General features: G+C 32.3%; 2 protein-coding genes across 2 annotated transcripts; one reads left to right on the plus strand and one right to left on the minus strand.

Moving 5' to 3' along the window:
- The first annotated feature begins 1949 nt into the window (after positions 1-1949).
- Positions 1950-8216, plus strand: LOC108783431 (acylphosphatase-2). The gene is made up of 3 exons (XM_018551996.1): positions 1950-2259; positions 5210-5336; positions 7998-8216. The coding sequence occupies exons 1-3, from the start codon at positions 2184-2186 to the stop codon at positions 8110-8112; spliced, it is 318 nt and encodes a 105-aa protein (XP_018407498.1). The 5' UTR covers positions 1950-2183; the 3' UTR covers positions 8113-8216.
- A 464-nt stretch (positions 8217-8680) lies between these two features.
- Positions 8681-16232, minus strand: Rab3-GAP (Rab3 GTPase activating protein). The gene is made up of 19 exons (XM_018551961.1): positions 16154-16232; positions 15964-16074; positions 15711-15792; positions 15529-15646; positions 14948-15149; positions 14545-14872; positions 14021-14452; positions 13529-13899; positions 13035-13418; positions 12667-12867; positions 12189-12573; positions 11761-11855; positions 11434-11673; positions 11171-11344; positions 10881-11062; positions 10517-10738; positions 10155-10445; positions 9398-9550; positions 8681-9331 (listed from the first exon to the last, which is right to left on the minus strand). Exons 1-19 carry the CDS (start codon positions 16230-16232, stop codon positions 9182-9184), a joined length of 4200 nt encoding a protein of 1399 aa, XP_018407463.1. The 3' UTR covers positions 8681-9181.
- Between the last annotated feature and the right edge of the window lie 1017 nt (positions 16233-17249).

The following is a 17249-nucleotide window of genomic DNA, read 5'->3' on the forward strand; positions in this document are numbered from 1 at the left end:
ACGAAATTTGTGTATAATTGATTATATTTAATCTAATACATATCATATATACGTACATATTTACACGCACATACGCACGCATGCACACGCGCACGCATATCAAGAAAGTTTGTATATTTATTTAAAAATACGTATGAATATTTATGTGAAGTTGAATCTTGAATATTCATACGCGCGTGTGTGTAATGCAACATATACATGCGCGTGCGTGCGCACGCGCGCACACACACACACACACACACACACACACGTACGTGAATCATATATACTATATAGAAATAAAAAGAAACAAGGCGGAGAAGAATGGGGAAAAAAGAGGAACTTATCGAATAAATAATATTGATAATAAATATCTATATGCATTCACTACTCATGGCATTTATTCATTTTTTTCGAATGTAACTGTATAATAACCATTTAGCATTACAAAGTCTGTTTAATTTACAATTTTATATATATATATATATATACATACAGGGTGTAACTAAAAAAACGTGGAGCATACCCTGAGATACAGGACAAGAATCCAAGTAGAAAAGTTCTGAGTCATTTTTTGATCTGAGCTTTCAGTTTTGGTTGTTATACGATGTTAAAGTTAGCGAATAGTGTCCGGGTATAGAAGGAAAACAGGGACGTAGCAAGGCAGAGTGGAGCTGACTTTTAATTCGCTAACTTTAACATCGCATAACAACGAATTGAAAGCTCAGATAAAAAAATGACTCCGAACTTTTCTACTTGGATTCTTGTCCTATATCTCATGGTATGCTCCATATACGTTTTTTAGTTACATCCTGTATATAATATATATATATGTATATATATAGTTACATTTTCTGCACATAAGAAATATAATGTATTTAGTTCTTGGCAGGAGAATAAATATAAAAAGATTGAAATAAACACGAAAATATACACGCTTTATTACAAGCTGAAATATTAATCAAAATTTCATGTTAATCATAATTTGCCAATAGTGATTTTTTTCATGAGATCAGATCTTTGTTATATTACGGCATGTAATAAATACGAGTAATTGCAAGTTAAAAGGTGATTGTGTTTAAAATTCACTATTTGCTTCGCCGCTGTACTAGTAATAAACTATATAATTTATCGAGAAAGATGATCTAGATTTCTCTTATTGGTAATAATTTTATCAAGGCATATATCGTATCACTGAATTTTGCATCAAGTGAGACCTTGAATAACAACGGCGATTATAGATTGAACAGGATCGTTATAAGTAGAATGTAACTTCCCTCGTATTCTGTACACCCCGTACTTTTTACTCTTGTGCTCGTCAATTACCACGTCATAGCGTACTAATAACTAATTAGCCGTGTATGTGGGATGTAATGACGGGACAATAGGCGGTAGTCACGATGGGAAGTGCTTAGTTCGCCGATAAATGCTTGACTCCCCTGACCTATATTTAACGTTTCCACAATGAATAGCAACTCCCTCGCTTGAGGAGGAAAAATCGAGAGATACTATTATTTGTTCCTGTTTTGTATTATATTTATATTTCAATTTACTGTAACAATTATTCGCATTACTATTTATTAGATGTATCTATAATATTATAGACAAAGCGTTCTCTATAATGATTACTCGATAATATCAAAATACAATGAGTATACAACTTAATTTCTTTCTAATTTATATACATGTACTGTTAAATACATACTTGTAAATTAAGTACTTGCGTTTCCGTGATCGTGACATACACGATAGCGAGTCGATCATGTATCGAACCGTATAACTGTAGAGAAATAATTATATTATTTTTTTCAAGTGCGACAGTCGGATAAGAATAGGTAGATCAGTCTCTGCAAAAAGATCGATTGTCGATCGATCGCGTTTGGATCAATGTCAATAGTGGGGTGAAGAGAGAAATCTATTTGGAGACGCGGCGCGTAATAAGAATCAGTAACAGTTAGCAAGGTGAATCGTGAAGCTGTTATAAAAAGGCGGTGAAACTGGTGAAGCGTCTCTAGAACGAGAACTAGTGTATCTGAATCCGCTCAACGTACATTGACGTACGTGTGACCGTTCAGATTGCTCATCCTTGCAGCAATTTGCAGCTGTACCTCTTTGTGCGCATTTTATCTTCTCTTTCACAAACACTACTTACAAAATAATAAATATTAACGTAAATTTTGCCATTTCATTCAACCTTGAACGGGATGGCGGCGGATGATCTTCTGCTCTGCCAGGAACCCTTAGTGTCCGTCGAGTTCGAGGTTTTCGGAAAAGTACAAGGTGAGTATATCATACTGCTTACTTATGCCACAACAAATTAATATATTCACTCTGTAGCAAATCGTTACATTTACGATCTGCATAAATGGATCATTTTATCATTTATTATGTATGTAGCAAATTATATGCGGATTTCAATCTTTCACGTATATATAGATAATAAATAAGGTGAATGTACCAATTAACGACCAAGTAAGGTTAGTGAAAGTAATGAATGAGATTTAAGTAAGGAAAACTTGGCTTTCAAGTAGAAACTCATGATTATAGGAAAGCTAGATCATTTATCAATTAAAAATCATCGCTATAATCATGTAATACTCTATACATGTTCATAAAATAACAGATATATTGCTACATGTAAATATACTTATTAGCGTCCGCTCGATTTTGCTTTGTCCTAATTAATGATTATATGTTTGACCAATTAATGATCGATTCCTCATCGTCAACGAATGATCAAAATAATGACTTGATTTTACAATGAATGTTTTTTTTTTTCATTAAATGATTGATTAAATAATTTTATAGGGTTTTTAGTAATGTTTAAGTTTATGACTTTTATTTATCACTTACTTAAATCAATTTTTGTACTAAAATAAATTTTGTATGTACATTAATGAAATAATCTGGTCACTATTGGTACCGAAATTATAATGTCCCAAATAATAACTTTCTCAATGAAGACTATGAACTCAGTGGCATTAAGTATTTTAAATTATTGTGTGCACCTTTTTATAGTTATGACCCGCCAAACAACCCAGATAGCAAAATGCTAGCAGTATGCCAGCAGTATGCCAGCAAACTTGATCATGATGTTACAGCAGATATCAAGCTGCTGCTTCCTCATTAAGCTTAGTTTCTAACAGCTTAGCCTGCCAACATAATACAACGATAAAAATAAAACAAATCATTATTTGCTAACACATCGTGACAGCGAAACGCGGTAAAAATACAGCACAATCTAACATAACCAGTACTGACAGCAAAAACGCAGCAAAAATCGAGCACAGTCTGCCGTCACGTCGTGACTGCAAAAACGCGGCAGATATAGAATGCGATCTACCTAATTAGCTATTGATAGCAAAAATGCAGCAAAAATCGCGCATAGACTGCAGAAAAAAAAAAGTTACAGCAATTTTCTTAATTTAATTAAATTCTTATTAATTTAATTAAATTCTTATTAATTATATTTCTCTCTCCATCATTTGTGTCCTCTCCTTAACTAATATGAATGTAAGTTAAAATCAGACAAGATTTTTCCTAACGAAAATGATAAAAACCACATTTTTCAAGCTATTTTATCTAGTAGGACATTAATTTGACAAGTACGTTTTTTCGGTACATATTGTTGTCCACCACAATTATTTGTATAAGATATACAATATACTTTGCGTATATTTGTACTTACCGTTAACTTCTTTTATATTCAAATAAATCTCTGGATTTTTTTTTAAGTAAAATGTATCTACGATATAATTTCATAAATAAAAATTCATCTACCGGTTTCACTGATGTTTACAAGGTGGTGACCATTACACACACCATCTGTCTTGAATCACAATCCATCTACATTAAATATGCTTCAACTAATAAGATATTAAGTAAAAAATAGATAAAAATACATATATAAACATGTACTACTTTGATATCAGAATAATAAAAAATTAATACTAGCGATATATGCATTGCGGAATTTCCTTGCAATTTCAATAAATATGTGTGCTTAGTCACTAATTAGGACATGGACGCTAATTGGTACATTCATCTTATTATAACTTAATTTTGTTATGTTGTGCGCTTTCATACTTTGCACACGTTAGATCTTGATATCGACGTCAAATATATATAGCACACGAATTTTTTGTTCCATTCTTGTGACGCATATAATTTTACATATAATAATCTTGATAATTCAGTTATCTTAAATGTATATTACTTCATATGCACAATTTAAGTTTCATATTTATGTAGGGGTGAGACCGGGGCACCATGAGTCACAAAAATTCAAACAGTAAAATATTAAAATGTAAGATTTTTGGTTTCAGTTCTTTTTATATAATTAAGGGATAATGTTTAATGTTAACATTTATTGAGGATTTTTCATAAATATTGATTTATATTAATAAAAATCGAAAGTAATGATCGAAAGTAATTATTTTACCAGTAAAAATTTCTTATATATTGTTTCTACAAAGTATAATATATATATTTATTACGAGTTACAAACGTGATTCTATACATCTTTCCACATTTTCTTTGCAATGCAGATAATCATTCATTTACTTTGATGTTATATTTCATCGCCTCTTATACTAGACATATCGGGGCACCATAGATTATATATCAACAGGCGTTTAAAATAATTTGTATAACGTCAGAATCGTATGTGTATAAAAAATTATGTAATCGTATTTTACGCGTCTTTATGATAAAAATTTAATTAGCTAAATCTCTTTATACATATGGTTATGTATAATATAAACTATGCAAATTTATAGGTTCTCATCGATTTAGATTAGGTTAAGTTTTTGTAATGAAATTGGGCAATAAAAATTCTTTTATATTCTTTTAAACAAATTCTTTTATATAACCCCAAATATAGAGTACCATGGATCATTTCTAAATTCTTCTTTTTCGATTTTTATTTAAAAATCAAATCAAAATTTATGAAAAATGCTCAATAAATCTTAAAGTAGACATTATCTCTTAATTACATAAAAAAATTGAGACTAAAAATCATACATTTTAATGTATCTTTATTGTTAAAATTTTCGTTACTCATGGAGCCGCGGTCTCCCTTATAAAAGATCTGTGCGCGTCATCAGTCGTATAATATGTATATGTATCATATAAGAAGAATAGTCGTATATTTGTATGCATATTTTTAAGAATTTGACAACTATTCAGCTCGTTATTAGCAAAGATAAAAGATTCTTCAATAAAATTACAGGTGTATATTTTCCAAAGTACGTGAGGGATATATGCTCGCAATTGAAAATCTGTGGTTGGGTGAAAAATAGTAAAACTGGTACGATCCTTGGAAAGATGCAAGGACGTCGAGCACTTGTCGATCAAATGTAAGTATTGAAATAGAATCTGTTCAATTCAATCTGAAATAATTAAACTATTTAATTAGAGAAAAAGAGCCATATATTAGTTATTGTTACGTTACTTAATACATACGACACGATGCGATAACATTTTGCGTACACCTCCGCACCTCGAAATAGTGCTAGTCAAGTAGTTGCAGTATATAATGATACTGATAAAAAATTCAACACTACATAGAGACAACAATGAGAGACAGTTGTCAAAATAACACATATCCATCTCACACATCCTTCCTCCTGCTTCTCTTTGTAATGAAACAACGAAAATTACAAAGCTGCTACACTTCATTAGCTTTATAATTGGATTTTCGGAGCGTGCGAAGCAATCGTGTACAAAACGCACACTTTGTCAGCGGCATTATTTGGTAACGACAAATAACGATATCAATAACGTATTTATACATCAATACATCAAACAATTTACATGATCTTCTTAAACTTGAAATCGATCATAATTTAATTTTTTGTCTGTCAATCGTAGATCTATTTTGTTCCTGCATGGCACGAGACTGTATTGCAGAACGTTCTTTCTCGTTTTCGCTAAACATTAAATATAGAAGCCTATAACAGTCTAGTCTAGCTTGGATCTTAGTTGCTTACATATAATTTCGCGTGAATTTATACACTAATTACTAATATATGTAATCTTTCTAAATTGCGCGCCGAACAATTGTCGGCAAGTCGGTCTCCCTGGCGAAAATACAGCGTTAATCAGACGTAGGCTGCGTTCCGTTATTCACTGCAACTACTGAAAATCTATAGTACACGTAACGCGAACTATAAATTTTCCGTACTTGCAGTGAATAACGGAAGCGCAGCCATAATCGAAGAGTAGATCGGAGCGATAGACAAAACGTAAGGACAGCGTTATGAAACTTTTTGAATATAGCGTAGATTGGAACATCAGAATGTTAGGGACTTCCCTAGTAAACTCTTTGTTAACATTTTGTTTACATTTAGTAAACACTTGATTACTAAATGTAAACAAAATGTTAACAAAGAGTTTACGTCACTCCTTTGGAAGAGTACACCGAAAGTAACAAAGCGTTAAGAATACAGAATTCTGACGCTTCATTAACGCTTCATCACTCTATAATGTATTCTTGCCCAGGCGTTAATGTAACGGATGTAACGTCATACAAGCGTAAACGTGACGGAGCATAAATAAAAAGTAAAGGAAGCGTTAACGAAACGTATAAAGGATATGGAATATACTGACGCTTCATTAACGCGTAGGGTTATTTCACTTCTCTGCGAGCGTACACCGAAAGTAACATAGCATAGTTTAAGGCTATAGAATTCTGATGTTTCATTACTCACCATATGTATCATACTTTTATCCTGGCCTCCTGGCGTAAATGTAGCGTTAGCAAGCCTAAATGGAACGAAGATCGAGCGTAGACAAAGCGTGAATGAAGTTTACTTTCCATTCGGGATTATTTCCTTATTTTTTTTAACGGTCATCCATCCAATTGTGCACCAACATCCACGCAGATCCACGGTGATGAAGCTATGCAATCGTACGGAAACCGTTATTTTGATGACCGATTCACGAATGTTAGTGGACCCTGTGTAAAAAAACTTAAATAGAATTCCGAACGGTTTTAATTACGCTACTTCTACTCACCAAAGGTATTTCTTACTCACACTTCCCGAACACTTTATGAAAAGTGGATGGAACGTAACACTATGCTTCTTCTACATTCAAAAGATTCACATTTTCTACTCTTGGATTTACACTTCCCCAACACTTCATGAAAAGTGCACGAAACGTCGTATTGGGGCGGGTTCACACCTCGACGGAAACGCGGAAAAGCAGTAGCCAATCAGAACTCGCGTTGATAGTAAGTAGTACAAAGCTAACAGAAAGTCAACTACCAGCGCGAGTTCTGATTGGCTATTGCTTTTCCGCTTTCTGCTTTTTCGTCAAGGTGTAAATCCGCCCTTAGTTTACACTTCCTGAACACTTCATGACAATTGCACGAAAAGTGGCGTTACACTCCTTCTACGCTCCAAAGATTTATCTTTGTCTATTTTTCTTCTCCTTTTTCCTTTTTCTTTTTTTTTTGCCCGGCCGGAATTCGTATCGTTGGTTACGTGTGACTCATATTGTGTCTGACATTTTTAAAAAAATTAAAATAAAAAGTTATTAGTTACCGATAAAATGTAACTAAATAAAGTTAAAAAGTTAGGAGTCTAAAATGTTAACTAAGTTAAAATTAATTAACTTTTTAACTTAACTTTTAACTTTTTAATTTAGTACTACCCAACCCTGGAAATTATATATAAGCAACTAAGATCCAAGCTAGACTGTTATAGCCTTCGTATTCGTATATTAATGGTCTTTAGATTTGAATATTAATTAAATATATATTTATTTCATTTTAAGTTATAAATGTATACACTAATTTATCAATAGAAAACAAATATCGTATCTGCTTGTATCCATACTCTATACGAAAAAGATACATGTATCTGTTTCACACTCAAAAAATAACAATTTTGCTTTTTACCTTTTTAAAACTCAGCAGCGATTTTGTTTATTGATGGTTCTTTATCTATATTAGCAAAACAGCATTTTTAATATCTTTAATATATAATGTGTAAAATAATAAATCTTATTCCCAGGGCACAGTGGTTGACATCAGTGGGCAGTCCAGGTAGTGAGATACAGCACTGCGAGTTTACAAATTGGGAAACTGTTACAAAGCAGCAATATCAAGGTTTTATGATTCGTTTCTAAGAATATAGCGCATAATTGAACACGTATGTTTAATACTACATTAAATTCTAATATCAATGCACCCTAGGTACTTTGATTTGCATGTGGTATAAGATATGTTCAAAAATTTCATAACATCTGCAACAGTTGTACAATTTTACAAAATACTTCACTTTGATACTTTACGTACAATTAAAATATTTTTTATGTGTTCTTATAATAAATTATAGATCTTTTATAAATAATTTCAAAACATGATTATTTATGAGGATACACAGCCGAAACGAATGTTACATTTGATAATTACAATGGTAATTGTAGATAATAAAAAATTTCTATAATAATTTAAATTTAATAACTCAATATATTGTAGAACGAAATTAATTAACATGTTCTGTATCGTGCTATTTTTAAATGACTTGACCATTACACTACGTGTGTCACTGTGGTATTTTTGTTTGTATTTATTACATTTTTCTTAAATAACATAATTAATCATAAAAACATTTACGATGGTTAAAAAAATGACAAAAATCTTATAAAGAAAGCCTAATGTTGCATTATATCACAATATATCATATACATATATGTATCACGTAAACGATATAAGAAATTATTTTATATAATTCCTTTTTTTATAACCGAAATGTCAAATGGCTTGAATGAAAAGTCCAGCGCGGAACGCGTTAATATTTCGTGATGTATAATAGCATATCAACATAAAGTATTATATATACAGACACGCCCTCCTTGAAACAGAGTGCAGCTTATAGACATGGAATTGTATCGAAATTGCGCTCGTTCCGTTAACTCCATTTACAATTAAATTGTCTGTAATACATTGAAAAGTATTTGTATGTTTACTTTTACGACTTTGTAGCTTGATTACCACTACCTTTTGTATTATTACGCATAAACGTCTTTGTTCGAAATTGTCTTTCCATTGATAGAAGACAATGATTTCAAGCCTATTTTCGTTTCGTTATATTAATATACAAGTTGTATACAGAACATGATAAAATTCCTCTATTTTTATGCACACAATTTTCTACTGCCTAATATCACAGGATATAGTTAACAATATCCAAAGTTAATTATCTTCATAAATAAACGTTGCGTCTAACATTAATAACATAATGTGATAATCACTGTGAGTTTTAGGCAAATGCACTGATATTCGTCGAATTAATTCCACAGTGTCGATATTCGAACAATTTGTATAGACTATTTCAGGCACGTTCTAAAAAAAAATTTTAATGGTTAGCAAGAATATTTGATAAATACAGTAGATTTTCATTATACTAACCAGGCTTTCCAAGTATGTTGTAAGCGCTGGGCTCAATCGTGACATTTCTTCCAAAAGATTAGGTGTTTTTGAGAGATAAGCCATCATTCTTCTTCCAGCTATAGGCAATAAGTTTGCAGCCAAGCGTTCAATATCGGTTACTGTTATAGTTACCTAACAATGTATACATATTATAAATAGATGTAAGTATAGAATAGATGTTTTATGTTATAGCATATAGTGTCACGAGTGCAATTGTACAAGTGATCTAAAAAGTAAAAGAAAATAAAGAAATTAAACGAAAAACGTAAACATTATGGAAGCAACTGAGTTACACGATCGGTACTGAGAATCCGATCGCAGCAATTTACTTAAAACGCGCCGATTGCCAAGCGATACGGGGAATCCGAGCGCGACGACCTAATTAACTAACTAATAAAAACGCGAGGATGAAAACAACATCAGGTCACTCCGAATTAAAAACTGTCATTCTGTCACCCATGACGTCGTTTCGATAAAGTCAAAAACCGATATAATAAAACTCGCGACTCTAATTGTTATACAATATACTATAAATAAAAAAAGTTCATTCATCTTTAAAATTAGAAAAAAAGTGAGTTAAAGTGTTTCCAAATTTCTCTTATCACATCCCAGAATCCTTGCGGATCAACATGAACCGTGCCTGCACCTTTACCAGGCACAATCTGTATTCCGTGATGTGTGTGTGTGTGCGCAAGCATACAAAAGTGAATAATAAATGAATTTGTTATATATTCACCTCTTCTGCCAAACGATCGAAACCATTTATATACAGTTGACAGGCTTGATGTATTCTCAATTCATCATTATTAATTTTCCAAATAGACGCCAACATTTGACATTTGCTCATCCACGAGATAGCCTGTGTCGAACTAACCGTGACACCGTCAGTGGTCTCACAATGAATAAATTCCATCGATGCTGTAATTACTCTACATAAAAATTCTGTACGTATATTGTCCCTCTTATCATCTCGGTACCACGTAAGCATTACTTTGTCCGTTATGTCTTGAAAGAGATAAGGCTGTACCTAGGCGAGTAATAATCAAATGTTGAAAGTATAACACACAAATTAATTATCGTATCTTATTATAGACTTACCACGGATTCGAACAAGTTATTTAATGGTTTCAGCATTTTCAAGTTGAGATATGCCATCATGTATAGAACGTTAGCCACTTGTAGGTGTAGCAAAATCAAGTCGTACCAAGCTGGAGTTTGGGAGATAGCTAGTGTGGCAAACGGTTGTGGCCCACCGCAGTGCCCATCCCATAATTCTTCCGATTTTATTACTACTTTATCTTCTTGTTCAAGTATCTCAGCCTACTTGGAAACATGAGTCAATTTGTACATTAACTGTTAAACTGTTATAATTAATGATACGGATAATTTACTTCCCCTTTCCTCCCCTTTCTCACCGCATTTATTACGTAATAATTTATAAATTTTTCAGTATTCTACGTACATCGATAAATATATCCAAGAAAGTAATGCAGTGCTGTAAAAACGTTGTTACTTGAATGTCGGATAAACCGATGTCCTGCATACATAATCTCTCCTTTGGCAACTTCCCAAGTTTGTTCATTAACTTTGCCACCGCGTCCATTCTTTTTTTTATGTGAAGTATCCATAACAGACAGCAAACACCTGTCGAATAAACGTAAAAGTATATGCACATGTAAAAATTGACATGGATATTAACATTTTAGAGCAGTTTGTTGAAAAAAAAAAAACGATTAAAAAAAGTGTGTTTACCATGTCTCATATTCTTCATAGGTATTTGTCGTAAAACAGTCAAAGCAGCCGCAAATGAATCTAGTTGAGTAACATCTTTGTCCCACGACATGGCAAACTCCCAGCATAAATTGGCCAATAAAACGCTACTCGTTAAACTGTATGGGAAATGACATTTGAGTAGGGCCATACTGTCTGCAGCAGATATAAAAATTTAAATTATGACAGAAGTTAAATTAGGGAGTATAGTTTTGTATTATAAAAATACGTTTTTTTTTTCTTGCCTAAGATGTACGCTTCCGTAGTCGTATTAATTTTTGCTTTGTTCTCTATCGATAAAGAAAGGAATTTTATTCGTTCCTGTTGAAATACTTTAACAGCAGTCGCTTCGTTCGTATCGGTGAATTGTAACGAATCTACCGGTAATTGTAACTGATCGAACTCTATATCGGTCGTGTCGATTAATCGTGCTGGATTGATACCCGTTGTGCTGAGCCATTTTGCAACCAGTTCAGACACAGAACCTGATTCAACCGAGTAAGAATCATAGAACCAAATATATAGAATACTAGTAATTGTACTTTAAATGTCTTGTAAACGTGTAACTGTACCTCTTCCTCCGGAGAGAATTGATGATAAAGAGGTGTCGTTTTTTATAAATGATAGAGTAAAGAATCGTGTTGTTTCATCTAATACAACTCGTTGACTAGAATTAGATTAATGTTTGTTACCACAGCAGTCAAAAATTATAATATGTATCATATAAATTTAAGTGACTTAAAAATAAACAAAATAAGAGGTCAAGCATATGCCACACACTGGATCATATTAGTGAAAATTATCTATATTATAAAGTAAAATTACAATAAACGTTTCGACTAATGTTATTGTATACTGAAAATGACCACATTTAGGGTCGAAACGGCTTGTAATATTATGTAAATTTACTTTACACTTGACCTCTTATTTTGTTTATAATATGTATTTATGCACTGCCTATATAATAATAACAATAATAATGATAATTAACGATACATACCTAATAACAGCATTCAAAACGGCAGTATCTTCAAGGTTCCCGATCAACAATGCAAATTGACAGGTATCATTACTGACATTTTCCCATTCACTAATTGAACTGTACGTTTCGTCGTCCGGTGTGACATCATTCGGTTTGTTCAGAATTTTATCAGTTTTAGTTATATTATTCTCACTTTTAACGTCGTTCTCTTCGTTTACATTATTTCCTAATCGCTTCTCATTTTGCAATTTCTCTTTGTACTTTTCTAGAGTCATAGCAGTCGCCCTACAAGCTAACGCAGCGGTAAACGCATTAAAAGGTTTTGTAGATTCTGTCAGAATAGTGCGTACATTTTTCCACCATGAGGAAACTTCGTTATATTCAACACATATTTCTTCCACATCTGTCAAATTTTAATCAATTAAATTCTATCATAATACCACGTGCTATAGATATTCAATATTTTAAGAAATTTAAAACAATGGACAAAATTTACCGTTTAATAAACAAATGATATGCAGCAGCTGTGTAAAGTGTTTTAATTCAATTTCCGAAAACGCAGCCTCTTCTTTGTGCAACCAATACATTAATGCCAATCGCATGAAAACAAATGGTTGAATGTTACTATCTTTAGCCGCTTGTAGCCATTTTTCTTTCATATCATTAGAATACATCAGTCCTTGATACATTAATCTTGCTAAAAGATGTGTTAAATCACATTTTTTAAAAATATACGATTCAATCGTGATAATTAAAATAAAAGTTAAGTACAAGACTCTCAATTTCAAAATGACAATTATGTAATGAGAAAGGACTAGTAAGAGTCTGATAATAGAATATTTATGATACATTGTTACAACTTACAAATTTCTTGTATATTCTCCTCCTTTATATGTTTTCGCAATTCAATCATTTTCGATGCGCCCAACTCGAAGCATGATAAAAAGTCGAAGAACGCATTTTCATTCTTAAATTTGACCTTAGTTTCTGAGGCCATAACGTTACCACCTAAGTTGTTTAACATTTTAGCCAAATTGATAACACAGTTTACTTCTCGTTCCGAGGTTAGTAATATCGAAGATAAACCTTTAGCATTTATTGTGTTATCAATCGTTGTAATATCATACTCGGGTGATACATCAAGAGACTTGAGATATTTATAAAATGTAATTATTTGTTGTAACTGCTTTGTCAATTGACAAAGTATTTTAGCGAGAGGTTCCAATTCTTCTTCTTTTCCTTCTATTCCTGTAAAGTATTAACAAAACATTTGTATAATTTATTTACATATCTGTATGAAATAGCTGCGTATGTAATATACAGCGCAACACATTTTACAATATAGATTCTGCATATACCTAGTTTTACTACAAAACAATTCGTCGTGGCGAGCAAAGTGTCTGGTAAAATATGCTTGTTGTTCATTAAAACTTCTAGCATCTGTATTCGAACTTCATTTGTTTCTAAACCCAAACAAGTATTAGTAACTACGGAAATCAATTTTTCCTCATTAAAATCTTCTTCCCTTAGAAACGTTCTCAGTTTCCTAAGTAGATGTATGTCACGTGCTCGTTTTCCGTTTTTACTATTAAGTGCAAAGTGAAACGGAACACAAATCTCCTTTAATCCTCCAAGTGGATCAATAAACACACAGGAATATTGCGCTTTATTCTTCGATAAAATGGTATTGTCATTAGTCCCCATAAATCCATAATTAATGTACAGTAATCTGCAAAAATATGTCAGACAAGTGATTTTATATGATATAAATGTAAAACGAAAGTAGAGAATGAAAGGGAAGAAAATGAAAGTAGAGGAGAGGAAATGCGATAGATTTGGCAACCACTTACCGTCCATTTTTACTGGCAGTAAATGTAGTGATTTTTGGACCTTGCTGTATACTCCAAATATCTATTACGCCCTTCTTTGGTGCGTAAATAACTAAAAATAGAGCGGTGCGCAATAAAGCTTTACGTCTAGATTTATCAACATTCCTACATATTGCACGATCTCTCTCTTCAGTAACTTCAATCCAGCCACACTGAGCATTGCGATATCCTTTCCACATTCTCAAAGCTATACCCTTTTTATTATTTATGAGAATCACTCTGCCCATAGCGTCTGATATTACTGAGAACATTTTATTTGGGCTACAAACGATGCAATCACCTTCTCTCATAATATCGCTTAAGCCAAATCGACACGTCATAGTTTCTACCGATTCGTGGCTAATATTCTTTGGTATTTCAGATGTTGTATTCTTGGAATTTACACGAAACCACCTGATAAAAAAATCAATTTATTAATTCAATAAATTAATTCTTGGGACCTGCTAGGGAAATTAGTGTAGATATGATATAAGAAAAACACTTACGGCACAGCAGTACCGATAACGTTAGCTAATTTGCTAGCCATAGCGATAGCAACATCTGATAAGACTGGTGCATTACCACCTTCCAGTGCATAATGGAATCCTACAAACGGTCGTTTTCCTGTCACAAGAACTAAATTGTATTGCGGCGCACTAGACCTATACGTTGCATTATATCCACCGCATATTGAAGCTGTCATTAAATGATCAAAGCTATTTATCGACGTTGTACCAATTACTTCTGAATCATTTGCAATATTTTGATTCTTGAACGTCCACTTTTTATATGATAAATTTGTAACTGGCGGTAAATCATTGCAATTTGCTTGAACTGTGTAAAGAAAGAATTATAAAATTGTGGAAGTTTTAAGTGAGGGACATTGCACATATATGGACAATGATATACCTTTAGCTAAATGATTTCTACAAGCACGTAAAGTTGAAAATAATAGAAATCCTTGTAAAATACAAACTCCACTATTATATAAAATATAAACTTCTTCATTAGAACCAGCATCCCCGGCATGTTTGGACAAGCAAAATGATTGACACTTTATTCCTACAACTGATTCATTATGGATTTGCTCTTCTAGAAGTAAAGCACCTGTCTAATGAAAAAACAAAAAAGTTTCAAGAAATGAACAAGATAGAATAATATATTGATAAAAGAAACTAATATTCTCTTAAAATGTATAATAATTTTAAATAACAAAAGCTCCTGTATCAAATACAAACTTGCAGAGAAAAGGGCATTAGAAATCAAGCCCAGCAGCCATATTCTGTAACTTTTAACGCAAATTTCATTATCGTTATAACGCTGCTGCGCAGCTCTTTTATTATGGTAAAAAGCTGCGCAGTGGCGTTCTAACAATAACGAAACTTGCGTTAAGAGTTCCAGAATAGGCGTGCAGATAACTTTACGCAAATGCTGATATATATATCAAACAAAACTTTTTTATTATAATAATTATGCTAATATCCTCTTACTTCTGTATAAAATCTAACAAAGCCAGTATTATATCCAACAGCTATACAGGTCCAATCTGGACCAGCAGCTTTTCCTATGGATATTAAAGGTAAGCAAATCACAGAAGTTATCCATTCACTGAAAATAAAAGCCTTATTATAACAAAAATATTATTATAATATAAATAATAAATATTACATACTTTGCTTCTTTTGTTACTTCTCCATGCCATGTTATGTGAAACTTATTTCTAATTTCATCCAATTCTTGAGATTCCCATCTTGCTATTAACATGAAAGAATATAATTAAAATTTCATGATACATTTACAAACATGTATAAATATATTAGAGTTTTTCAGTAACTTGTAATTAAATTTGATAGCTGTCATTGATAAAAAAAAATATAAACATATGGGCAAAATATCAAATAATATTATATAAGATTTATACTTACAAACAAATATAATCATTGTTGTGTTCCAAGCTATTGTTAGTACATCTCCAACTGATGACAGTGATATGATACAGTTTTGAAGAGGTAATTCATTGCTCGGTACATATTCAACTGAAAAAAACGTATTGATAAATGAATATGAATATTATATTTATCGTAACTTAATATCTCAGTGAAGAGAAGAACTTACATTGCAGATCGCTATAAAGCAATTTTTTAACACTTTCTACATCTGATATATTGGCAATTCTTTTAATTTGACACGACATTATACTTAGGTTATGTACAACAGAAAATTTTGAATAACAATCGACTTTTGTATTCAATTATTATTACTTATTACCACAGAATCCATATATAAATGATAATCTTTAGTATGATGCATTACAGCATGACTGTATTTAAAAAAATTGTTACTTTCAATTTTTAAATCCTTGATCGTCCTATAACGTCTTGAACATTTGTTGGTACAGTATGTATGCTTTCCTTTTAGAGGACACACTCGACACAAACGTCGTTCTATCCTTCTTGACATTCAACGAATGATAAAGATAGAATGATGTTTGTGTCGAGGGTGTCTTTTAAAAGGAAAGCATACTATGTAATATTAGGTGTGTTCGGCAATGGTTGCGTTCAGCAGACTCAACTGTTGCAGAGCGGATCCGTGAGCGTTCACTGTTATTGGTATATTCTTTTAGTTAGATCAACCAATAGCAGCGAGCGCTCACAGATCTGCTCCGCTAAAGTCACTAGATGAATAAATTTAAATTTAGTGACTTTATGCTCCGCAACAGTTGAGACTGCTGAACGCAACCAGAGAGAAACCTGAGAGAGGACATAACGACCTAAAACCTGTAACCACAAAATACTGCCGCGCACTACTGCCCACTGCAAAAGTGGATGTGAGCTACATGCCAGATCCACTATTCTGAGGATAACGCATATACTTTTCAAGACTGATGGTAAGTAGATATTCGCGGTTCGTATAATCGTATTCGCGCTACATAAAATGTGGATCAGAATAAATATTCCTCCCTGCAACTACATATATGTATGCTTACTTCCATGCGCGTGATGTTTATTATTAAGCTTAAAAGTATTAACATTAAAGATATATATTACACCCATTTTTTTTACAAATATGTTAAAATATATCGCGCGTGTTTATATTTTAAATAAGTTATATATACATATATATGATCCCGGCAATTAATTCGCATTTAGAGATTTCAACATTACAGAGCTGCTTTGTGAAGTTGGCACCTTAAATGCGAATATTGGTAAAA

The sequence above is a fragment of the Cyphomyrmex costatus genome, unplaced genomic scaffold, assembly GCF_001594065.2.
Source record: "Cyphomyrmex costatus isolate MS0001 unplaced genomic scaffold, Ccosl1.0 scaffold15, whole genome shotgun sequence".
Lineage (NCBI taxonomy): Eukaryota > Metazoa > Arthropoda > Insecta > Hymenoptera > Formicidae > Cyphomyrmex > Cyphomyrmex costatus.